At 51.3% G+C, this 20,799-nt stretch overlaps 1 protein-coding gene across 1 annotated transcript; it reads right to left on the bottom strand.

Moving 5' to 3' along the window:
* Positions 1–11,932: 11,932 nt before the first annotated feature.
* Lgals7 (galectin 7) lies at positions 11,933–14,347 on the bottom strand. Its single transcript, XM_005340518.4, has 4 exons — positions 13,935–14,347; positions 13,451–13,539; positions 12,522–12,723; positions 11,933–12,113 (listed from the first exon to the last, which is right to left on the bottom strand). Exons 1-4 carry the CDS (start codon positions 13,947–13,949, stop codon positions 12,000–12,002), a joined length of 420 nt encoding a protein of 139 aa, XP_005340575.2. The 5' UTR covers positions 13,950–14,347; the 3' UTR covers positions 11,933–11,999.
* Positions 14,348–20,799: the final 6,452 nt, after the last annotated feature.

Below are 20,799 nucleotides of genomic sequence, written 5' to 3'. Positions count from 1 at the left end.
GCCCCCAGGTCCACCTGCCCCTGCCCTCTGCCCCTCACTGAAGGGCACCCCTGGTGCTGCAGGGCTCTGGTCACACCCCACCCAGGAGAGTGTGCTACACACCACCCACAACCAGGCCCCAGATGGCTTTCCCAGGACAGTGGGGGAGAAACCGCACCGACGCCATGGCAGGGATGGCTGCTGTTTTGTGTTTTGCCCGCTGCGGAGGGGACGGGCTTCCCGCGTGCCCGGCAAGTGCTGTGCCACCGAGGTGCAGCGCTAACCCGGGGGTCTGTCGTCTTCAGAGCCCAGCACCAGGCTCCAGCGGGGCTGCAGCTCCCCGCAGTCAAAGGGAGGGCGTCCGACCTGCCAATCCGGCCCAGGCCACGCCCCGCCACGCCCGGCCACGCCCCCTCCCAAGGGTGGGCGCCTCAGCCCCACTTCCTCCCCTCTCTCTCCACGTCTCTGGGACAGTTCCTCCTTCACCAGCCAGGACTGCACCGTGGGTTCAATCCCCAGGACCACAAGAAGCAGATTAATAAAGTAAAAGATAATAATTAAAACCCACCTCAGACCAAGAGAAGACATTTTTACACATATACTGTGAAGTGTGTATAGGGAATAAATACAGTAACCGCTGTTCCAAGTGCTTACTCTAAATACCGAGGTCCCTGAGCTGCGGTGCACCAAGTGGTATTCCAAGCCCTTCACTCCTGGCATCTCATTTAATCATCGTCTGAGCTTTGAGAGGCGGGGTTTACAGTGATCCCCCATCTTACAAGAGGAAACTGAGGCACAGAAAAGTGTGGTGATTTTCCCATGTTCTCAGAGACACAGAATAAGGATTTGAATTCAGATAGTCCGAATTACCTCGCAAACGTCAGTATTCAGAATATATAAAGAGCTGCTATAAATAAACAACAATTACTCCAACAGAAAAATGACAAAAAGACATGAAGTATCAATAGCCAATAAGGTTATAAAAAATGTAATCCAAATGCTAAGTAGGGTCCCATGAAGTAATATGATATCCACTAGATCAGGAAGAAAAATTAAGACATCTGAAAATATCAATTGTTCATAGAAATGTAAAGGAAAAGAACAGCTGATGGAGGTGGAACCTGGTCCAATCACTGTGAAAGACAACTCGACATTTCTCAGTAAGTGTCTGCCCTGGATCCTAGCACTTCCATTCCTAGGTGTGTATACAGCTGGCCTCGTTTCTGCAGGTTCCACACCATGGATTAAGTCAATGGCAGATCAGAGAGATTGAGAAAAAAACTGTGCTGAATGTGTCCAAGACTTTATTCTTATTAGTCCCTAAACAACACAGCAGAGAACTGTTATATGGGGTTACATGGGATTAGGTTCGAGGTCCCCTGGGATTATTTAAATCAATGGGAGGGCTTGGGAGGTGATATGCAAATGACACGCCGTGTTACATCCAGGACTTGGGCATCTGCAGGTTTTGGAACCTTGGAACCGATCCCATGCAGACTCTGCCTGTATACCTGAAAGAAATGCAAACACGCGTCCCAGGCGACACGTTTAAGAACATCCAGAGCAGCATGGATTGTAAAGAAAAAAAAAAAAAACACCTGAAAACAACTCTAATATCTACCATCAGCAAAATGAGCATCTAGACTCAAGGGACCTGCGGGCTGGGGGCATAGGTTCCTGCCAGCATGCGCTCCACAAATAAAAAAAGAGTGACAGTAGAGGTCACCTTATTTGGGTCCTACTTTCAGATAAATAAACCACTAGTAATTTTACGATATTTATGGGGTAATTGAAAATGGTAATTTTTGTTGGGTTTTTTGTTTCAATCAGGACTCAAATTAGGTGGGTTCACTGTAGCTGATGGATGCTTCTATCCCCCCCCCTCCTGGGGATGGATCCCTGGCTCTTGCACAAGCCTGGCAAGGGCTCTTCCACACACACGGTGGGAGGGAGCTTGGTGGGGACCTCCGCTCAGGTCTAGGGACCGATCAGCATAAGCCATGAAGCCCACACAGAGGCCAGCAGAGCCCAGCCTTGCCCGCCCAGCTGGGGATCACGACACCGCTGAACAACCGGTTCTGTGGGTTGCACCCAGCAGCAGGCGCTCTCCCCTCCCATTTCAGAAGAGGTTCATTTGAGGTGAACTTCAGCTGACCACAAGCTATCCAGAACCGTGGGCTCCACAGGATCCTAGAACGCACATCTGGTGCTGTCCCTGAGAGTGAACCATGTGGGTTTACTGGGTGCATACACTCTGTTTACTTCATTTATCTATTTATCTATTTTTAGTACCAAGGGTTGAACCCAGGGACACTTAACTTACTGGGCCACATCTCCAGAGCCTTTTTCTTTTGAGACAGGGTCTCACTAAGTTGCTTAGGGTCTCACTAAATTGCTGAAGCTGGCCTCAAACTTGCGATCCTCCTGCCTCAGCCTCCAGAGTAGCTGGGATTACAGATGTGCACCAACACACCCAGCTGCCCACACTCCGTTTAAAGAAGGGCAGGGAATATTTTAAATATCTTAGTTGACATCGCATGATGCCAAGACGAACGCATTTTCAACCCTCACTCTGTGAATGAATGAGCCCTCGATACTCAAGTGAAAAGCCTCTGACCTTCATCGTGCAGTTAGTTCTCAGGCGCTTTTCTAAGGTAACTGATGGAAGCAGATGACCCTTTGGCCTCTGGTGGGCCGGGGGCCGCCTGGCTGCCCTGGAGGTGTGGATCCCGGCCTGGGAGGACAAGGCCCCTGGTGTGAGCCGAAGTGACCGTACTTCTTTCACTCTGTGTCATAGACTGGGTTCCTGAGAAACAGACTCTGAGACAAAAGTCACTTGCAAGGGGCTGTGGTGGGGTGTGGGGGAGACACCCCGAAACAAGTGAGCAAGGCAGGACGGTGTCCCTGCTGGCCTCTGGTGGTTGGAAGAACCTCCGCCAGGCCCCGCGCAGCACTGGAGGTGGGAGGGCCCTTGACTGGCCCCGGATCGCCCCAGGGGCCCTGCATCCTGGCATCCTCTGGGCATTGGCCAGGGGCCGCCCTGGGAAGGGTATAACTGTGGGCAAGGCCGCTGGCCCAAGGGTCGCCACTGAGAGAGGCCAGCAGGGACACCCCCAGCACTTCCCATCCGCCGGTCCCCCACAGGGAACCTTTGGTAAGTTCAAAATCACAGTAAATCATATTCTTATAAACGATTCTGCTGGATGCGGTGTCACATGCCTACCCCCCAGTGACTTGGGAGGTTGAGGCAGGAGGATTGCAAGTTGGAGGCCAACCTGGGCAATTTAGGGAGACCCTGTCTCAAAAATCAAAGAAGGGGGAGTGGGGAGGGGGAGGCAGACACGGACCTGGACGTGGACGTGGGGGTCGGGAGTGCTGGGGAGGTAGCTCAGAAGTAGAAGGCAGGGGAGGGGCCTGTCCTGTGGCCTCACGCCTGTAATTCCAGCGGCTCAGAAGGCCTAGGCAGGAGGATTGTGAGTTCAAAGCCAGCCTCAGCAACTTAGCCAGGCCTTAAGCAACTCAGTGAGACCCCGTCTCTAAATAAAATATTAAAAAGGCTGGGGATGCGGCTCAGGGGCTCAGCACCTCTGGGTTCCATCCCTGGTACCAAAAACAAAAACAAAACAAGTTTCCTAGGGACAGTTCTGGAAAAGAGGGGGCTACATAGCAAAAGCACTCCAGGAACCTCTGTGAGGACTGGAGAGACAAGAGACAAGATGCAAGGTGAAGAGACCAAGTGGACTGTATGTGTGTCCGAGGAGCCGGAAAGGAGGGGAGAGAAGGGGCAGATAGACGTTGGAGCATGTCTAGAAACCCCCAAATTGGAGGCAAACATTAATTTACAGACCCAAGAAGATCCAGAAACTCCAAGAAGGGATGACAAAGAGGTTCTTCTCTAGACTTATTATATTCAAACTGCTGAAAAAAAATACCAAAGATAAATTTAAAAGCAGCGAGTGGACACCAGGTGAGTGGTTCAGGCCTACAGTCTACCTGGGAGGCCGAGGCAGGAGGATTACTTGAGCCCAGGAGGTAGAGGCCAACCTGGGCAACGGAAGGAGACTATGAAGAAGAAGGAGAAGGAGAAGGAGAAGAAGGAGAAGAAGAAATAGCAAATGGGAAATAACTCGTCATACACAGGGAAACAACTGTGCTGTTAATGGCTAACTTCTCATAGAAACAATGGAGGCCAGAGGCAGCTGAATGTTTTGCTGAAAGAAAAATCAAACTGAGGTCAAAGATTCTCCACTAATTCTCCACTCAGAAAACCCTATTCGGGGCTGAGGACGTAGCTCAGTGGTGGAGCGCTCGCCCCCGTGGGCCGGAACCTCGGCTCCACACTTGGACACGCAGCCCTGCAGAACACAGAGACCCAAACCCCAAACTGAAGGCCAAAGAAAGACATTCCCAGGAAACTGAAAGTGGAGAGAATTCATGGCGAGCAGACTTCCCTCTGAGGAATATTTAATCAAGTTCTTCCCACCCAAAGAAAAGAACACCAAATAAAATCAAAACCACGGGAAGGAATGGTTCCAAAAATGATAGATATGTGGATAAACTTATTATTATTGATATTGGGGATTGAACTCTGGGGCGCTTTACCACTGAGCCACATCCCCAGCCCTTTTTATTTTTTATTTTTAGACAGGGCCTTGCTAAGTTGCTTAGGGCCTCAATAAATTGCTGAGGCTGGCCTCAAACTTTTTTTTTTTTTTAAGAGAGTGGGGGGAGAGAGAGGGAGAGAGAGAGAATTTTTTAATAGTTATTTTTTAGTTTTTGGCGGACACAACATCTTTGTTGGTATGTGGTGCTGAGGATCGAACCCGGGCCGCACGCATGCCAGGCGAGCGCGCTACCGCCTGAGCCACATCCCCAGCCCTGGCCTCTAACTTTCAATCCTCCTGCTTCAGCCCCCAGAGTAGCTGGGATTACAGGCATGTGCCACTGTGCCCAGCTGTGGGTCAACATTTTACAAACCATATTAATATCTATTTCTTTTCCTCTTTTAATTTATTTTAAAAATAAAAGATTGTATAAAGTAAGAATCGTAGCCCTGTATTATTGACTACCTAGCACATGTAGATGTGATATAGCTATATAAATAACAAATCTATAAATCGTTTTATATAGATACAAAAAATAGAGAGTCAAGGAAGGTGGGAAACTCGGATATACTGGAGCAAAACTGCCTTATTTTACTGGAATGAAGTCAGTGCTAATGTGAAGCCAACTGTGCTGAATGAAGATGTCTATTGGACTCCTTGGGGTATCGCTGGGAAAACATTTAAAATCATACAGTGAAATCAGGCAGAGGGCCGCCCACCTATGATCCAGCCTCTAGGGAGGCTGAGGCAGGAGGATGTCAAGTTTGAGGCCAGCCTGGGCAACACAGTGAGAACCTGCCTCAAAAAAATCTTGAAAATGTGCATACAGTTAAAGATGAACCCAGGGCCGGGGACTTGGCTCAGCGGTAGAGCTGCCTGGCGAGTGGGAGGCCCTGGGTTCCAGCCTCAGCACCACATAAAAATAACCAGATGAAATTCAAGCAGCTGTCCAACCTCAACTAGAAAAAAAAAGTTAAAGAAAAAACAGCAAAAATAGCAAACGGAGGGTGGGGGGTGCAGCTCTGGGGTGGAGCACCTGCCCGGCCTGCACAAGGCCCTGACACACCCACACTGACACGTGAGGGGGGTCGGGTGCAGGTGGGGAGCGCTGCTGAGGGTGTGCAAGGCCCAGGGTTCAATCCCCAGCATAAGGAAGGGGGCCAGGTGCAGGGGTGCACACCTGTCAGCCCAGGGGCACAGGAGGCTGAGGCGGGAGGGTCACAAGTTCAAAGCCAGCCTCAGGGACTTAGCAAGACCCTGACTCTCAATAAAACACAAAAAGGGCTGGGGATGTGGCTCGGGGGTCCCGCACCTGGTACAGAGAGAAAGGGGGGGGAGGAGAGGGGGAGGGGGAAGGAGCCTCTGGTGTTCCCAGGTGTCCGCGGTCCCCTCTGCCCATTGTACCAGGGTTGGCGGGTGGGACTTGGAGGACATGCAGAGGTGCTGCTATGCCACCTCCCAGGTGAGGGTACACACTGCAGCTTCTGCCTCGGGCACATTTTTGGGGACATCAGCCACTTCTCCAGCATCTAATGCAAAGATCCAGGTGTCTTGACAGTGAGACCTCCTGTCAACAGCCGTTCACAGTGTCATCTTGGAAGAGGGTAACTCCCGAGGTGGTCAGGCCTTTGGAACAAGGGTTGCAGGGGGCCACAGGTGACGCAGTCTCAGTCTCGTGACGGCCACCACTGACGGAGCTCCAGGGCCGCCATCAGGTCCCCACATGTGACAGCTGGGCCGTGAGGCCGTGCCCAGGAGCGTCGGGGGTGAACACCAGCAGCCTGGGCCCCCCTCAGCCCGTCCAGGTCTCACCCCGCTGACCGGGGGCTCGGGGCAGGTGGGCGAGGCCGGAAGAGGGGTCCCCGGGCTTCCCTGGGAGACTGCATCGTCCCTGGGCCCTTCCGGAACCTTCCAAGGCGGGCATCTCCCCGGCCACACCCCCCACGGTGCTCTGCTCAGGCCCGAGCACTGGAGGCCTCCGCCTGGGGACGGAGACCTCTGAAACCGTGAGCCCCAAATAGACTTTCCCTCCATGACCTGTTCTTGTCAGATATTGTGGTCACAGTGTCGGAAAAGTGACTAAAACAGCCAGTGACCGAGGGTGGTTGAGTGACCGTGAGGCTTCATTTATGGTCACTAAATGTGGGTGCCATGTCATTTCCAGGGTCATGAACCTGGATTCTCCTCTGGCGATTCTCTGGCTTCTTAGAAACCTTCACACTGTGCTCAGCTCGAGAGCCACAGGCCGGGGGTGGACTCAGCCCACGGCCACCGTGTGCCAAGTCCCCTTTTCCTCAATTGAAATGCCACTGGCAGTTTGTGACTTCCTGAGAAATCCTGGGCTGTGGCCACCCAGGGAAGCCATTGCCATAGGCCTGATTTTAGAAACTGTGTGAGATGATAAGTGGTTTCGTACCTGTGCATGTGGGGACTGAACCCAGGGCTTCACCACTCAGCCATGTCCTTTTTATTTTTCATTTTGAAACAGGTTCTCACTAAATTACTGAGCTTCTCACTCAATTGCCCAGGCTGGCCTCCAACTTGTGATCCTCCTGCCTCAGCCTCCAGTGTTGCTGGGATTACTGGCCCAAGCCACCACACCCAGCTTCCCCAGCCTCCTTTTACATTTTATTTTGAGACAAGGCCTCACTAAGTGGCCCAGGCTGGCCTTGAACTTGCAATCCTCCTGCCTCAGCCTCCCTATCTGCTAGTATTACAGGTGTGTGCCACTCTACCCACCTAAGTGTTTCTTTTCTGTTTTTAAGTTTTGGGGGGTAACTTGTTATGCACTAAGAATAACTAATGTTCCCAGACTGAATGGGAAAGCAAGAGCCATCTATATGTTGCTCACAACTACACATACTTTGGATCTAAGACAAAAATAAATTTACAGAATTTCTAGTAGATGGGTGGGGAAATATATACATTGAAAATCATTGGGGCTGGGGATGTGGCTCAAGCGGTAGCGCGCTCGCCTGGCATGCGTGCGGCCCGGGTTCAATCCTCAGCACCACATACCAACAAAGATGTTGTGTCTGCCGAGAGCTAAAAAATAAATATTAAAAAATTCTCTCTATTTCTCTCTCTCCTCTCTCACTCTCTCTTTAAAAAAAAAAAAGAAAAGAAAATCATAATCACAAAGAAATTTCTTGAGAGCTGGGGGTACAGCTCAGTGGTTGAGCACTTGCCTGAGGCCCTAGGTTTAATCCTCAGCAATGTAAAAAAATAACAATAATTAAGAAGGGAACAATACTAATGGTATACAGATGTTTTCAAAAATATTTAGCTGGGACAGGAGCTATGGTGCACAGCTGTAGTCCTAGTGAATTGGGAGGCTGAGGCAAGAGGATGGCAAGTTTGAGGCCAGCCTCAGCAACTGAGTAAGACCCTGTTTCAAAATAAAACATAAAAAAGTGCTGGGGATGTGGTTCAGAGGGGAAGCACCCCTAGATTCAATCCCTAGAAAGGCTTTGTGGAGAACAGGAAGACGCTTTCCTCCGACGATCGGCCACAAGGCAAAGACACCTCCTCTTACCAGAGCTTTTCAACACAGGATGAGAAAAATGCCCCTTATCTTAAAAGCTTGAGACCAGGAGTATTTCCAGAATTTTTTATTTATTCTTTTTTCATTTTGGGATCTTTGTCTATGTGTTATGAAATGTCTGGGGAATGGGACCCAAGTCTAAACATGGAATTTTCGTATGTTCCCTGTGCATCTTATACACCTAGCTCAAAGGTAAGTCTATGTATTATTTTTTAAAAGTATTTATTTTTTAGTTGTAGTTGGACACAACGCCTTTATTTTATTCATTTATTTTGATGTGGTGCTGAGGATCGAACCCAGGGCTTTGCGTGTGCTAGGCGGGCACTCTTCCTCTCAGCCCCAGCCCCAGCCCCAGTCTGTGGATCATCCTCAGTGTGCCTGTATTTTTATTGTCATCTGTGCCTAGAAGTCAGATGTGGAATTTTCCACTTTGGGCAAGATGCCAGGGCTCAAAAAATCACCGAGGTCTGGGGGTGTAGCTCCGGGGTAGGGCACTTGCCTAGCACGCAAGAGGTCCTGAGTTCCAACCCCAGCATCTCAAAAAAAAAAAAAAAATTAAAAAAAAATCTCCAATTTGGTGCGTTTCAGAATTTGGATTTTTGGAGGGGGATGTGTAACTCGCACCAAAATTCCTACCCAGTGCAAAAGGCAGGTAAGATCAGGGAAGGAAATAAAGATCAGGAAGCAAGAAGTAAAACTCACAGGTGAAGTGACTGTCAACCTGTAGAAAATTTAGGGGAAAAAACTGCAGAAAAAGCTACAAGAGCTGATATGTTAATTTAGCAAGGATATAAAGTCAACACACCAAGAAAAAAACACAAAAACAACCAACCAACAGACAACACCTACAGCAGCCACAAACACCCAGTATTTTTATAGACTAACATTGAACTTGAACTACTGGAAACTAAAATTAGATCGTGGACCTAAACACAAATTATCAAAATATAAAGCTACAACCAAGAAAACATCAGTGGAAATCCTTGTGACTGTAAGTGGGCAAAGATTCCTCTCCTCCTCCTCCTCCTCCTCCTCCTCCTCCTCCTCCTCCTCCTCCTCCTTCTTTTTTTGGTACCAGGGATTGACAGGGACACTCAACTACTGAGCTACATCCCCAGCCCTATTTTATATTTTATTTAAAGACATGGTTTCACTGAGTTGCTTAGTGCCTCGCCTTTGCTGAGGCTGGCTTTGAACTCGAGATCCTCCTGCCTCAGCCTCCCTAACCACTGGGATTACAGGCGTGCACCACTGTGCCCCACTGAACAGAAAAATATTGAAAAGAATTTCAAAAAGCAACAACCAGAACTTTAAGAGTACTGTAATTTTATACCAAGTTCGAAAACAGGAAAAACTAAATTATGAAGATAAACCAGGTGTAGTGGCACATGCCTGTAATCTATTACTCAGGAGTCCGAGGCAGGAAGATTGCAAGTTCAAAGCCAGCCTGAGCAACATAACAAGCTCCCGTCTCAAAATAAGAAACAAAAAAGGCTGAGGATGTAGCTCAGGGGTAGCGTGCCACTGGGTTTAATCCCCAATAAATAAATAATGAGGACAGACAGCAGGTGGATGGCAGTCAAGGGACAGGAGTGTGCAAGAGAGGGGGGAGATAAATGTCCTGTAACTTAATAGTGGTGGTCATGCAACTGGATTTGCTTGTCAAATGCATGCAACTGTGCACCCCAAAAAGATGAATTTTATAAAGAATGCTGCAATAAAGTTGATGTTAAACAAAACACAAATGTCCAGTGACTTAGACCCTGCTGTGTGGAATCATATTTTCTGGATGATGTGTGACCTTGAACAACAAACAACCTTCTGGTGCATCAGAGTCATCACCTGGAAACCATTGCATACTGAGAGGATGAAGTTCAGAGGGTTGCTCTGGGGATCCACAGAATGATTAGCACAGTGACCAACGCAAATAGGGACTCATGAACGTTTCTAGGACTCTGGGTCCAAGTGACAAACAAGAGGTGGAGCAGGTGGAGGGTGCTATCATTAATTCATGGAGGGAAAATGGTATATGCGCTTGTGTTTAGAAGTCCACAGGGGAATTGATGAAGGATTCACAGTAAGTTAGAACATGCTTACCCCAAAAGGACATGTATATTGTGTACACATGTGTCAAATAGCAAATATGCAGTCATTTAACCACTGAGCCACATCCACAGCCATTTTTGTTTTTTATTTTGAGACAAGGTTGCTGAGACTGGCCTCAAACTTTTGATCCTCCTGCCTCAGCCTCCTGAGCCACTGGGATTACAGGTGAGCAGAACCACATTTGGCAATTATTACTAATTTTTAATTTCTGAATAAGTCGCCAACACTCTGTCCGGTCACCTCCAAATACTTTACTGTGTGTTTGACACAAACAAGAAGTCTCCCCCACACCCATTGCTGAACAACGGTGAGAACTCAACACAGATGGATCACTAAGGTCTAACGCGCAGATGGCAGCTACCATTTATTCTCCATTTGTGCCAATAATGTCCACTGTCTATTTTGCTTTCCCCCCGGAGACATCTTTACCTAAATACTTTAAGATATGTGTAAGTACTTGTCAGAGCTGAATAAAAGTTACCTCTTAACAGTGAGCCTTGGAGGGCTGGGGAGATTCAGACTTTGCTACTGAGAGAAGGGGACAGTCCTACTACTTCCCACCCGCCCCCCATGGGTTGGGCATCGAAAGGGACAGATCAGCCTGCAGGTCGCAGGGCTGAAAGGGCTGGAGTCCAGGGATCTCGGTCCCCGGTCCCCGAGGGCGCCACGCTCAGAATCCACCCGCGTCCTGCGCCCGCTGGTGGAGATGGCTATGTCGGCGGCGGCCGCCAGGGGGGGACCGTCATCTGTTGCTCAGGTTTTGGGCTCGAAGCCCAAGGCGCGTCTCTCCAAGGAGTGGCTTGGGACGAAAATTCCCGAAGCTGGGCTGCCAGACCCAACTTGCCATCTCTCCTCGGGGCCTCCGGCCTCGCTCCTCCCGCTGCCGAGACCTGCAGCCACCACTGAGCACTGCGCCCAGGTGCAGGGATCGGGACACTTGGTGGCCCTGGCCTCTCCCAGCCCGCCCTAAAGGGGACCGTCAGCGCGGCCCTGGACGCTGGAAATCGCGCCAGGGGCCCTGCGCTCAGCGCCGCTTCCCGCGGGTCACACACGGGGTGGGGCGGGGGTCGGGCCGTGGGGTTGGCAGGGCGGGGCGTGTGCTGATTGGCAGCGGGGACCCTACACCCGCCTTCGCATCCCCGCCGCTCCGCGGGGCCCTCGCCAGCTGTCGCGTCTGCCCGGAGGACGCGCAGGCTGGGACCTGTCCCGACTCGGCGCAGCGCGCAGCCAGCGACGCCCACCAGGGTTCCCAGCCCCGCCCGCCGGCGGCTTTTCCAGGGGCGGGGGGAGGCGAGATGGCGGGAGAGAGGAGCTGGGGACATGCATGCACACGTTCACCGCGTGGTTTCAGGGTGCCCAAGGGATCATTTCCCCATTTTGCTCATGAACCCACTTTGGCGTCCGCTGGCCCCGCGACGTGGTGCCGGGTGATGAGCTGAGCCCCTCGCTGCTCCGGACCCAGCGCACTAACTCCAACCCCGGGACCTGGGACTTGCTTTGCAAAATGCTGCATCGTGACCAGCCGCAGGACCGACCCCTCCACCTGGAGACCCTCCTGCGCCCCAGCAGACAGGCCCTGCCCGAGCGGGTGCGAGTGTGAACCCCGCTTAGGACACGGGTTCCCTGCGCGACCCTGAAACGCGGTCTTCGCCCCTGAACCCGTTTCTTCATCCAGATGCAAGGACACGGACACAGGAACTGGGGTCTAAAACTTTATTTTCCATCCTTCTTCCCGGCCTCCTGCGACCCCAGGCTCTGGGTTCTGCTCAGAAAACCCTCACGGACCCCAGCTGCACGTCGCCGCCCACCTCCATCACGCGCACGCGCGTCAGTGGCAGCCGGTGACGGAAGTGGTGGTACTCGGAGTCCCCGACCACGGCCTGGGGGAGAGGGTCGGGGTTAGACTCCGCCTAGGGACACCAGGTCCAAGTTCCAGCTCTGCGTCTGGGTGCCTTGGGGAAGGTCTGGGACTAGATCCTAGTCGCTGTCCCCAAGCCGCTCCCTGCTCTTCCCCTTCCCGGCCTTTACGCCTGGACATCTGGCACGACTGACCCCGAGTAGGGTGGAAGATGTCTGGTCTGGGTCACTTCACACACAGCCCCGCAAGACACCACCTCTTGGGCTCGTGTCCACCTCGCCCTGGCCCTGTCACCGCCCAGCACCGGGGAGTGGCCCAATCAGGGAGAGGGTCTGCGTAGGCCCCTTCCTGGCAGTGTTCCCAAGCTGTCCCCCAGCGCAGAGCCGACTCTGGTGCTCCGCTGGGGAACTTCCCTGTGGCCGAGCCGCACCTTAAAGCCATCTTCCGTGGTGATGAGAAGGACCTCGAAGGGCTGCCCGCGCTGGAAGGGGAGGCCAGGGCCGCGCTCCTCCCGGCCCCAGGCGCCGTGCTCCTTGCTGTTGAAGACCACCTCGGAGGCGTCCATCCGCGGGTTGAAATGCAAGGCCGCGTCCGCCTCGGGCTCCTCGCTGCACAGCAGGTTTACGTGGAACCTGCAGGGGACGGTGGGCGACAGGTGGACGACAGGGCTCCTGTCCGCTCAGGGAAGGCTGTGCTGGGAACGCCCCTCTCCAGACCCCGCCAGAATTTCCAGGGACCAGAGTCCTTACACACCGCAGAGGGGGGGAGGCCAACTAAAGGCCACGGATTGCAGATTCCGATGACGTTTATGGGATTCCAGGGCACACATCCCCCTAGACCAGGGTCCCTGTGCTCAGGCCAGAGCCCCCCCTTATTTCCAAAGAGCTGCTGCTGAGTCCTGGTACTAATGGCCAGAGTGATTCGGATTCCCAGGAGATTGCCCGGAAATTCTCAATTCCTAAAAGACTAGGAACAGTACCTGGGTCCCCACTATTTACAGAGCACCCAGAAGGCCTGAAGTCCCAGATCTAGAGAGTCATAGGACTGACTGCCAAGGCCTCCCAGGTGCCCAGGTGGATTCTGGGAGCCCAGGCACAATTCCAGAGTCTTGGAGGCTCAGACATGGAAGTCCCAGGACCTCACGAGGAGCCCTGAGGTTGCCCTGAAATCCCAGAATCTTAGGGAGAACCAGGCACCTGGTGGACGAGATTCAGATTTCTGAATGTGAGAAAAGGGTCCCCCAGGATACTCCCAGGTTCTGGTGGACAGGGACGCCCTGGGGCACCGTCTCTGGGCTACTAGGATGGGGACAGGCTGAGCCTGGAGAGTCCCCACCCCTTCCTCCTGAGCGGGTCTCACCTGCTGGCCTTCTCCGGGACCACTCCTCGAATCCTCACCACGGTGCCCACACGGAGGCCCTCGGGCAGAGAGGTCTTATGGGGGACGTTCTGCAAGATTCCGGATATGGGGGCGTTGGGAACCCAGAGGCAGAGACAGAAGTGGGTCCACCAACCCAGAGAGGGGGAAATGCCCGGGTCAGGATGGGCAGGAAGCGCAAGAGAAAGGATCACAGAGAAAGAAAGAGGAGAGAAGAGACAGAGGCAGGGGAGCGGCGGGGTGGGACAGAGAAAAAAGGTTTCAAGAGAAAAACCAGGACGAAGCCATGGAGAGGGAGAGAGATCAGCGGGAAGGACTGTCCGCCCAGACACATGGCCCTCGGGGATTCCCAGGCGCATTACCCACTTTCTCCTTGGAACTGGAGGCCTTAGCCAGGCCTCGGCCCTCCTTCCTGGCCCAGGGAGCCTGTGTCCAAACCCACCCCGACCCTGGCCCCTAGACTCACGGTGCTCCCTGACATGGCTGGCAAGTGGTTCAGCAGCGGTGGTGGCAGCGAGCTGCTGGGGGACCTTAAGTAGAGGCTGGGTGGGGCAGGCCCCGTGACTCATCCCTCCCATCGCCCACACCTGGCACAGACCCTGGCCCTGGGGCAAAGCTGGCATGTCTGGGGCAGGCCCTGGTTCTGGCCTGGCCCCCACACTCACTGCAGGATCCTGCTGCCCTGTGGCTCCCCTTGAGCTGTAAGAAAAGGCAGGTTCATAAGAAGAACCGGGGTGGGGCCAGGGTTGCCACCAGCCAGCCAACCCTCCCGCTCCTGGCAGGCAGAAGTGCGGGGCTCATGCTGGGTCCTGAGGGCCCCACTGGGCTGGAGTCTCCTGCCCTGGGCTGAGGACAGCTGCACAGAGACCCAGCTTATGGCCCTGAAATGGTATGACAATAGTGACAGTTGATCATGGGGAAGGGTGGCTCCCAGGGACAGGAGGGTGCCCACTTGTCCCTTGCTTTATCCTGGGTTTCTACAGGGTGCCAGGCACATGGTAAGTGCCCAGTGACTTGGGGTGGAACAGGGAAGACAAAGGAAGAGCCTCCGGGCTGCCTGGTGGGCAAGAGACCACTGACCCGGCCCAGCACACAGGGCGCTGCTGGTCACCCTTCGTGTTGTGTTTGATACTGGGGATTGAACCCAGGGGCACCCTACCGTGGAGCCACGTCCCCAGCCCTTTTTGTTTTTCATTTTAAGATGGTCTCACTACGTTGTTTAGGGCCTCGCTCAATTGCTGAGGCTGGCTTTGAACTTGCAATCCTCCTGCCTCAGCCTCCCGAGTCACTGGGATTGCAGGGGTGCACCCAGCTCAGAGCACCACATTTTACAGAAAAGGAGACGGAGGCTGGAAGCGAAGCAGTTTGCCCAAGGCAGAAGCTGTTCAATCGTGCCCACCACTTCTAGGTCCCCTTGCCTCTAAATCTGTCTCAATTATTCTGTCCCGTCGCCCTCCTACCCTGTCACCACATGTGTCCTGTTTCTCTCCGTCAAGACTCTCTCCTGCTCCTCCTCCCAGAACTCCTCGCACCTTTCCACTGAAGTTGCAGATGGGGAATGGGCTCGGGGTGTCCTCGTCCCCACCACTGCCCAGACCAGGAATGAATCAGGGTGGGGACCCTGCCACCAGCCCAAATTCCAGCCCCCTCCAGCCCAAGACACCAGAAGAAGAATCCCAGAACGGGAAGTGGAGGAAGAAGGCTGCTGGCCCAGAGCCCTGCAGCAGGGGCAGACCGGAATCCACTTCCTCCTTCCCCAATCCCAGGCCTCCAGACTGTCCCCATCGCCACTCAAGGTACCCGGCCAGGGGCAGGTCCAGTTCACGGTGGCAAGAGCTCCAAGAGGGACACTGGGCAGCCCCACCACTGTGGGGGCTGCAAGCACCCCCATTCTACGGAGGCGAAAACGGAGTCCTCCAGGGGTGCAGATCAGCCGAGGCCAGATGGCAAGGAGAAGGCCAGGCCCTGAGCTGGAGGACTGAGCCAGGAGGACGCAGGGATCCTCCTGAGGTCTCTGTCACTGTAACAAAATACCCAAGAAAAATAACGGAAAAGAAGAAAGATCAGTTTTGGTCTCTGGTCTCAAGTTTCAGTTTGCGGGGGGCCTTGCCCCATTTCTCTGGGCCTGCGGTGAGGCAGAACCTCATGGCAGGCCTCCAAGGGCTCCCCACAACAGCCCCCCACAGGGAATCCACCCACCGTTGAATCCACTGAGGAGGTCAGAGCCCTCATGAGCCAATCACCTCCAAGAGCCTCACCTTTGAACCCTGCTGCGTTGGGGCCCAAGCCTTCAACACACGAGCCATGGTGTGTGTGTGGGGGGTACATTTCAGATCCAAATAAGCAATGGGTTTCAGGTACAATGTCATCAACGTGTGGCTCTGTGAATGGCCGGTCCCATTATTCTAGTGTTATTCTCCAAATAAATCAGACTCTTTTGACATTTTGTAGTAGAGATGGATATGTCATCACCAAAATGACAGAAACTAGACCTGGCTGGGTGTCGTGGACACAGAAGGCAAGGAGGATAAGACCGATGCGGAGGGGCGTGGTGGTCAGCTTTCATTACTGGGAGCAAAAGTCTAACAAGACCACTTAAAAAGGAAGGGATTGTTTTGGCTCAGAGTTCAGGTTTCAGCCCATGGTCTGTTGTCTCTGAGGCAGCAATGGCATGGCAGAGGGTGTGGTGGAAGAAAGCTACTCAGCTTGTGGCAGCCAGAGAACAGAGAGAGATGAGAGAGAAGATAAGGCCTTCCAGGGCACACCCCCAGTGACCCACTTCCTCCGACCGGCTCCTGCCTCCCACGAACCCATCGGCTGCCAATGGACTCATCCACAGATGAGGTCAGAGTCCCCACGACCCAATTATTTTCGGAAATAATCGAACACATAAATCTTGGGGAGATGTTCTAGATCCAAGCCATGTCAGGCTGCCCCTGGCCTCAAAGGGTCATGCCCATCTCCCAACGCAGAAGGATTCAGTCTATCTTCAAAACCTTAACATTTCCAGCACAGCTCAAAAGTTCAAGTCCAACGTCTCCACTGAGACTCAAGGCAAACCCTTCCTTGTGGGCCCCTGTAACCATCAGAAAGCAAGCTGCACGTTTCCCATGTGCCCTGGCACAGAGTCGACGCTCCCATCCTAAAAGGGAAGAATAGGCCTATAGAGAGAAGGGATGGTACCAGAGCAACACAGAAACCCAGCAGGGCACATGCTAAGTCCCAGCGCTCCTAGGGGACGTTCAAGGTGGTGAGAGGTGAGTTCCAAATGGCTGGGGCGGCCGCACCCCTATGGCCTTACCAGTTACAGCCCACACGGCCTCTCTCCTGGATTGGGGGCGGATGTCTATATTCCTGGAAGCTCTGACTTCCTGGAATATCCATTGGAGCTTCAAGTTCATGATCACAGCTTCAAGGGCTGCCTGAAGAGATTCCAACCCTGACACACATTTTCTGGCCTCCCGTGTCCTCCCTTTTCAGTCTGTGTGGAAGCTCCCACGACCCTGTAAACCCAGCATTTTTCATTCCTGCAAAACGAGCATCAGATGGATAACACCAAGATCCGAGTGACGGCCATCCCTCCTGGGACCATGGCTGCAGTGGCCCCTTCGTGCCTGGGTGGCTGAACACAGCAAAACAAATCCCAGGAAAACAGTTTCCTAGCCATCCTGTGGGAGCAGGGCACACCCCAGCTCTCTTTTCCAAGCAACATCTTTCAAAAGGACTTTCACTTTTGCACCTTGAACTTGGGAAGGGTGAGGTTTTGCTGATTGCTTCAAGACATCTTCCCTATAGTCTCTATGAAAAAGTTTTCAAACCTTTCTGCTCTGCCTTTTGCTCCCAATAATCACAGTAAACCTGATTAAAAGACAGCCAGCAATCCCCATGCCACAGCCTGAAAAAATGCTGCCTTCAAATTTCCTCCACCAGATTAATTAGTCTGTCACCTTCGCACCAAGTGTTAGGGCATGGACAAAATGCAGACAGGTTCTGAGCTAGAATGTAACACAAATGGCCTCCAGTTCAACTCCTAGTAAGGGTCCTCATTCCCTTCTGAAATCTTATGAGCATGATCATTACTGTCCACCTTCCTAGCAGTATTCTAGATCACTCTAGAATGGTCCATTAAACTCTGTTTACAGCAGTTTAAATCTTCTCCAGCCTGCATCTCCAAACTTTTCCAAACTCTTTCTGCAAACCAATTCCAAAGGTTTCTGAACTAGATAAGTCAAGTTAGTCACAGCAACCACCCCACTCCTGGTACCAATTTTCTGTGTCAGTCAGATTTTCATTACGGTGACCAAAGTACCCAACAAGAGCAACTTAAAGGAGGAAGAAGAGCTCATTTATTTTGGTTCATGGTTTCAGGAGTTGTAGTCCATGGTCTACTGATGGTTTCTGAGACAGAAACATCATGGCGGAAGGGTGTGGTAGAAGAAAGCTGCTCAGTTCATGGCAGCCAGGAATAAGAAGAAGGAGAAGAAGAAAGAAGATAAATTCTTCCAGGGCACAGCCTCAGTGACCCACTGCCTCCAACTAAGACCCACCTCCTAGTAGAACATTCACAGATGAGGTCAGAACCCTCAGCCTCCAAGTTGTCCTTAAAAGCACGGCCCCTGAACACGTGAGTCTGTGTGTGTGTGGGGGAGGCAATCCAGATTCCAACCATAACCAGGTGGACCAGGCTTCTCCCCAAACAAAGGAAGGGACAAACTTTTGTTGTGTTGCTGAGGTGGGTTAGGTGGTATTTCTCCTTGACCATCAGTGTGGTATGCTTATAAGGAATATTTTTCTTGTGAAAGACATGGATTGGTAGTTACCTGGTTTATTCTTGGAGATTGTGTGGCACCCGTATCCTGTCTTTTATGGTGTACCTGATCTCTGTCCTACCTGGTCCTAGCAATAAAATTGTTGAAATACTTGGGAGGGAAGGAGGAAAGACAACAGGGAAAAAAATACCAATTTTAAGGAATAACAGGTCGGGGCGTAAGGGTTTGGGTTTTTCCCCTTCCTTTCCAGATACCATGCTTTTAGTGGGTCACAGGTCAGAGCCTAAAGCCTTTAGGGTTTTTCATTTTCTGTGTCCTGGGTGGTCCCTAAGGGTCTCAATTCCTCTGTGCCTCCTTCTTTATATCATTTCTGTTTCCCACGGACTCGCCATCTCACCTGATTCTCCATTGGGGCTGGGTATGACTTCATGTGCCGCCTGCAAGTCCAAACTCGCCTTTGGCGATTGGCTAAGTGTTGGCATTAATCTATCGTCTCATTTATTTCTTGGAATTGAGATATGCTTTGTCTTTGATTGATGGTCTTCCTTGTAAGTTCTGTTTTTTTTTTAATTTTAAAATTCTAATGTGTTATGTTTGGCAGCAGAGTGCGTTACAATTCACATTACACACCTAGAGCACAATTTTTCATGTCTCTGGTTGTACACAAAGTTCCTGATCACAGCTTGGTGTCTACGTGTACTTAGGGTAATGACGTCCATCTCATTCCTCCGTCTTTCCTATCCCTGGGCCCCCTCCCAAGGGATTCTGGACTTTCTTGTAAGTGCGGAACAGTAGTTCCATGAGCATTTTTCATTTCTAAATAATTTATTTCTTAATATACTCATTTATATGTACGTATATATAAATGAATACTCCACCTTAAATAAGAGTTTAATGAGTTTTGACAAACATGTAGACCTGTGTTATCTCTAGTTCCCTAGTGTCCCCAAACAGCTATCCCCCTCCCCCCGCCCCAGGAAACTACTGTCATCCCTGAGCATTTAAATGCCACAAAGTGGCTGGGCATGGTGGCACACACTTGTAATAGGGGGTGAGGAGGCTGAGGCGGGAGGATCTCAAGTTCAAAGCCAGCCTCAGCAAAAGCAAGGCACTAAGCCACTCAGTGAGACCCTGTCTCTAAATAAATACAAAATAGGGCTGGGGATGAGGCTCAGTGGTTGAGGGCCCTGAGTTCAATCCCTGGTACCAAAAAAAAAAAAAAAGACACAAAATTTCATCTGCAGTAAAAAGGGCTGGGTAGACTGATTTTTCTGACTTTAGTCCTCACTCAGGAAACAACTTAGGTGACACACAAGTGGCTGTAGGAATTCACACCTAAGGGCTCCCTCGGGGTCAGTTTGCAGGTGATTTTTTTTTTATTCATTTTGTCTCCAGTGAATTCAGAGCTTGCTTTGGTTTTGTAAATTAACATTCCAGTGGTGAAAAATGCCACATTTTAAAAATCTGCCTTTGGAAAGCTCTTTTGTCAGTTCAAAGTCTTATAACTCTATTTAGACATGCAGTAAGCTGAACAATCCAGTCGCTGCAAAGGGGAAGTCTTTCCCGCCGTGCGCAGTTCCATTTATAAACTTAGCTGGTTAAACGCTCCTAAATATTTTAAGTTGCACGTATGGTTTGCATAATGTATTCGTTTTTCAGGTTTTCAATTTTGCAATAAACATTTCCAAGTAATAAAGTGGTTCTTGTAAACTTCAGTGCATGAGCAATAAAGTATAATGAGCGGCTCTCTCTCCGCCTCTTTTGGCTGCCCGTCCTTCTTTTGCTGAACAATGGGGTCCTAAGGCCATTCCCTTGGCTGAGTGAGGTCACTGGGTCATTGGTGGGGCAAGGAATTTGAGGTAGCCTTTGTGGGACTCTGAGCTCTCTAGAGAGCAATATGATAAAGAGCAAGCTGGATCCCTCAATCTCTCTATGGCTTCTTGGAATTGACTGTCACCATCCACAAGAACTGGCACTATGTTGTTTGGACTTCCAGCTTCCAAAACTGTCAGCTAATAGACCTATTTGCTTTATAAAATTAGCCTGGCTCAGGTACATTGTTATGGTAACAAAAAAAGTCGAATACATGTCTGTTTTTAACCCTCAGGGACAAAAAAAAAAAAAAAAAAAAAAAAAGGAGACAAATGTAAGTACCAGTCAACTTAGTGGACTCCACAAACTGAATGCTTTGCCAGACTTGGAAAAGTATGGAAGAACTTACTAACATCAACAGGTAATCCCCAAATGGAAAAATTCAGAAGAAATAAATGGATTATTTAGAGCTATAAAGACCCAACAGCAAGCATTTGACCTCTGCAGAGAGAGGAACTGGAGGGGGGTGGGGATAGACGGCTGTTTCATAAAAAAATGCATGCAGCTGGACAGGGGGTGCACACCTGTATTCCCAGCTCAAAGGCTGAGGCAGGAGGATTTCAAGTTCAAAGCCAGCCTCAGCAACTCATCGAGGCCGTCAGCAACTCAGTGAGACCCTGTCTCTAAATACAAAAGGGCTGGGGATGTGGCTCAGAGGTTGAGCACTCCTGAGTTCCATCCCAGGTACCG

The sequence above is a fragment of the Ictidomys tridecemlineatus genome, chromosome 15 (genome assembly GCF_052094955.1).
Source record: "Ictidomys tridecemlineatus isolate mIctTri1 chromosome 15, mIctTri1.hap1, whole genome shotgun sequence".
Lineage (NCBI taxonomy): Eukaryota > Metazoa > Chordata > Mammalia > Rodentia > Sciuridae > Ictidomys > Ictidomys tridecemlineatus.
Note: the sequence above shows the minus strand (reverse complement) of the source record. Positions and strands in the feature narration are given on the sequence as shown.

What these genes read in the sequence shown, in the direction of transcription:
- Lgals7 (XM_005340518.4), bottom strand. An exon ending in GTCCCGGAGAAGGCCAGCAG is followed by an intron (nt 12,724 to 13,450) that starts GTGAGACCCGCT and finishes CGTCCCCTGCAG; the next exon opens with GTTCCACGTAAACCTGCTGT. An exon ending in CCACGGAAGATGGCTTTAAG is followed by an intron (nt 12,114 to 12,521) that starts GTGCGGCTCGGC and finishes CCTCTCCCCCAG; the next exon opens with GCCGTGGTCGGGGACTCCGA.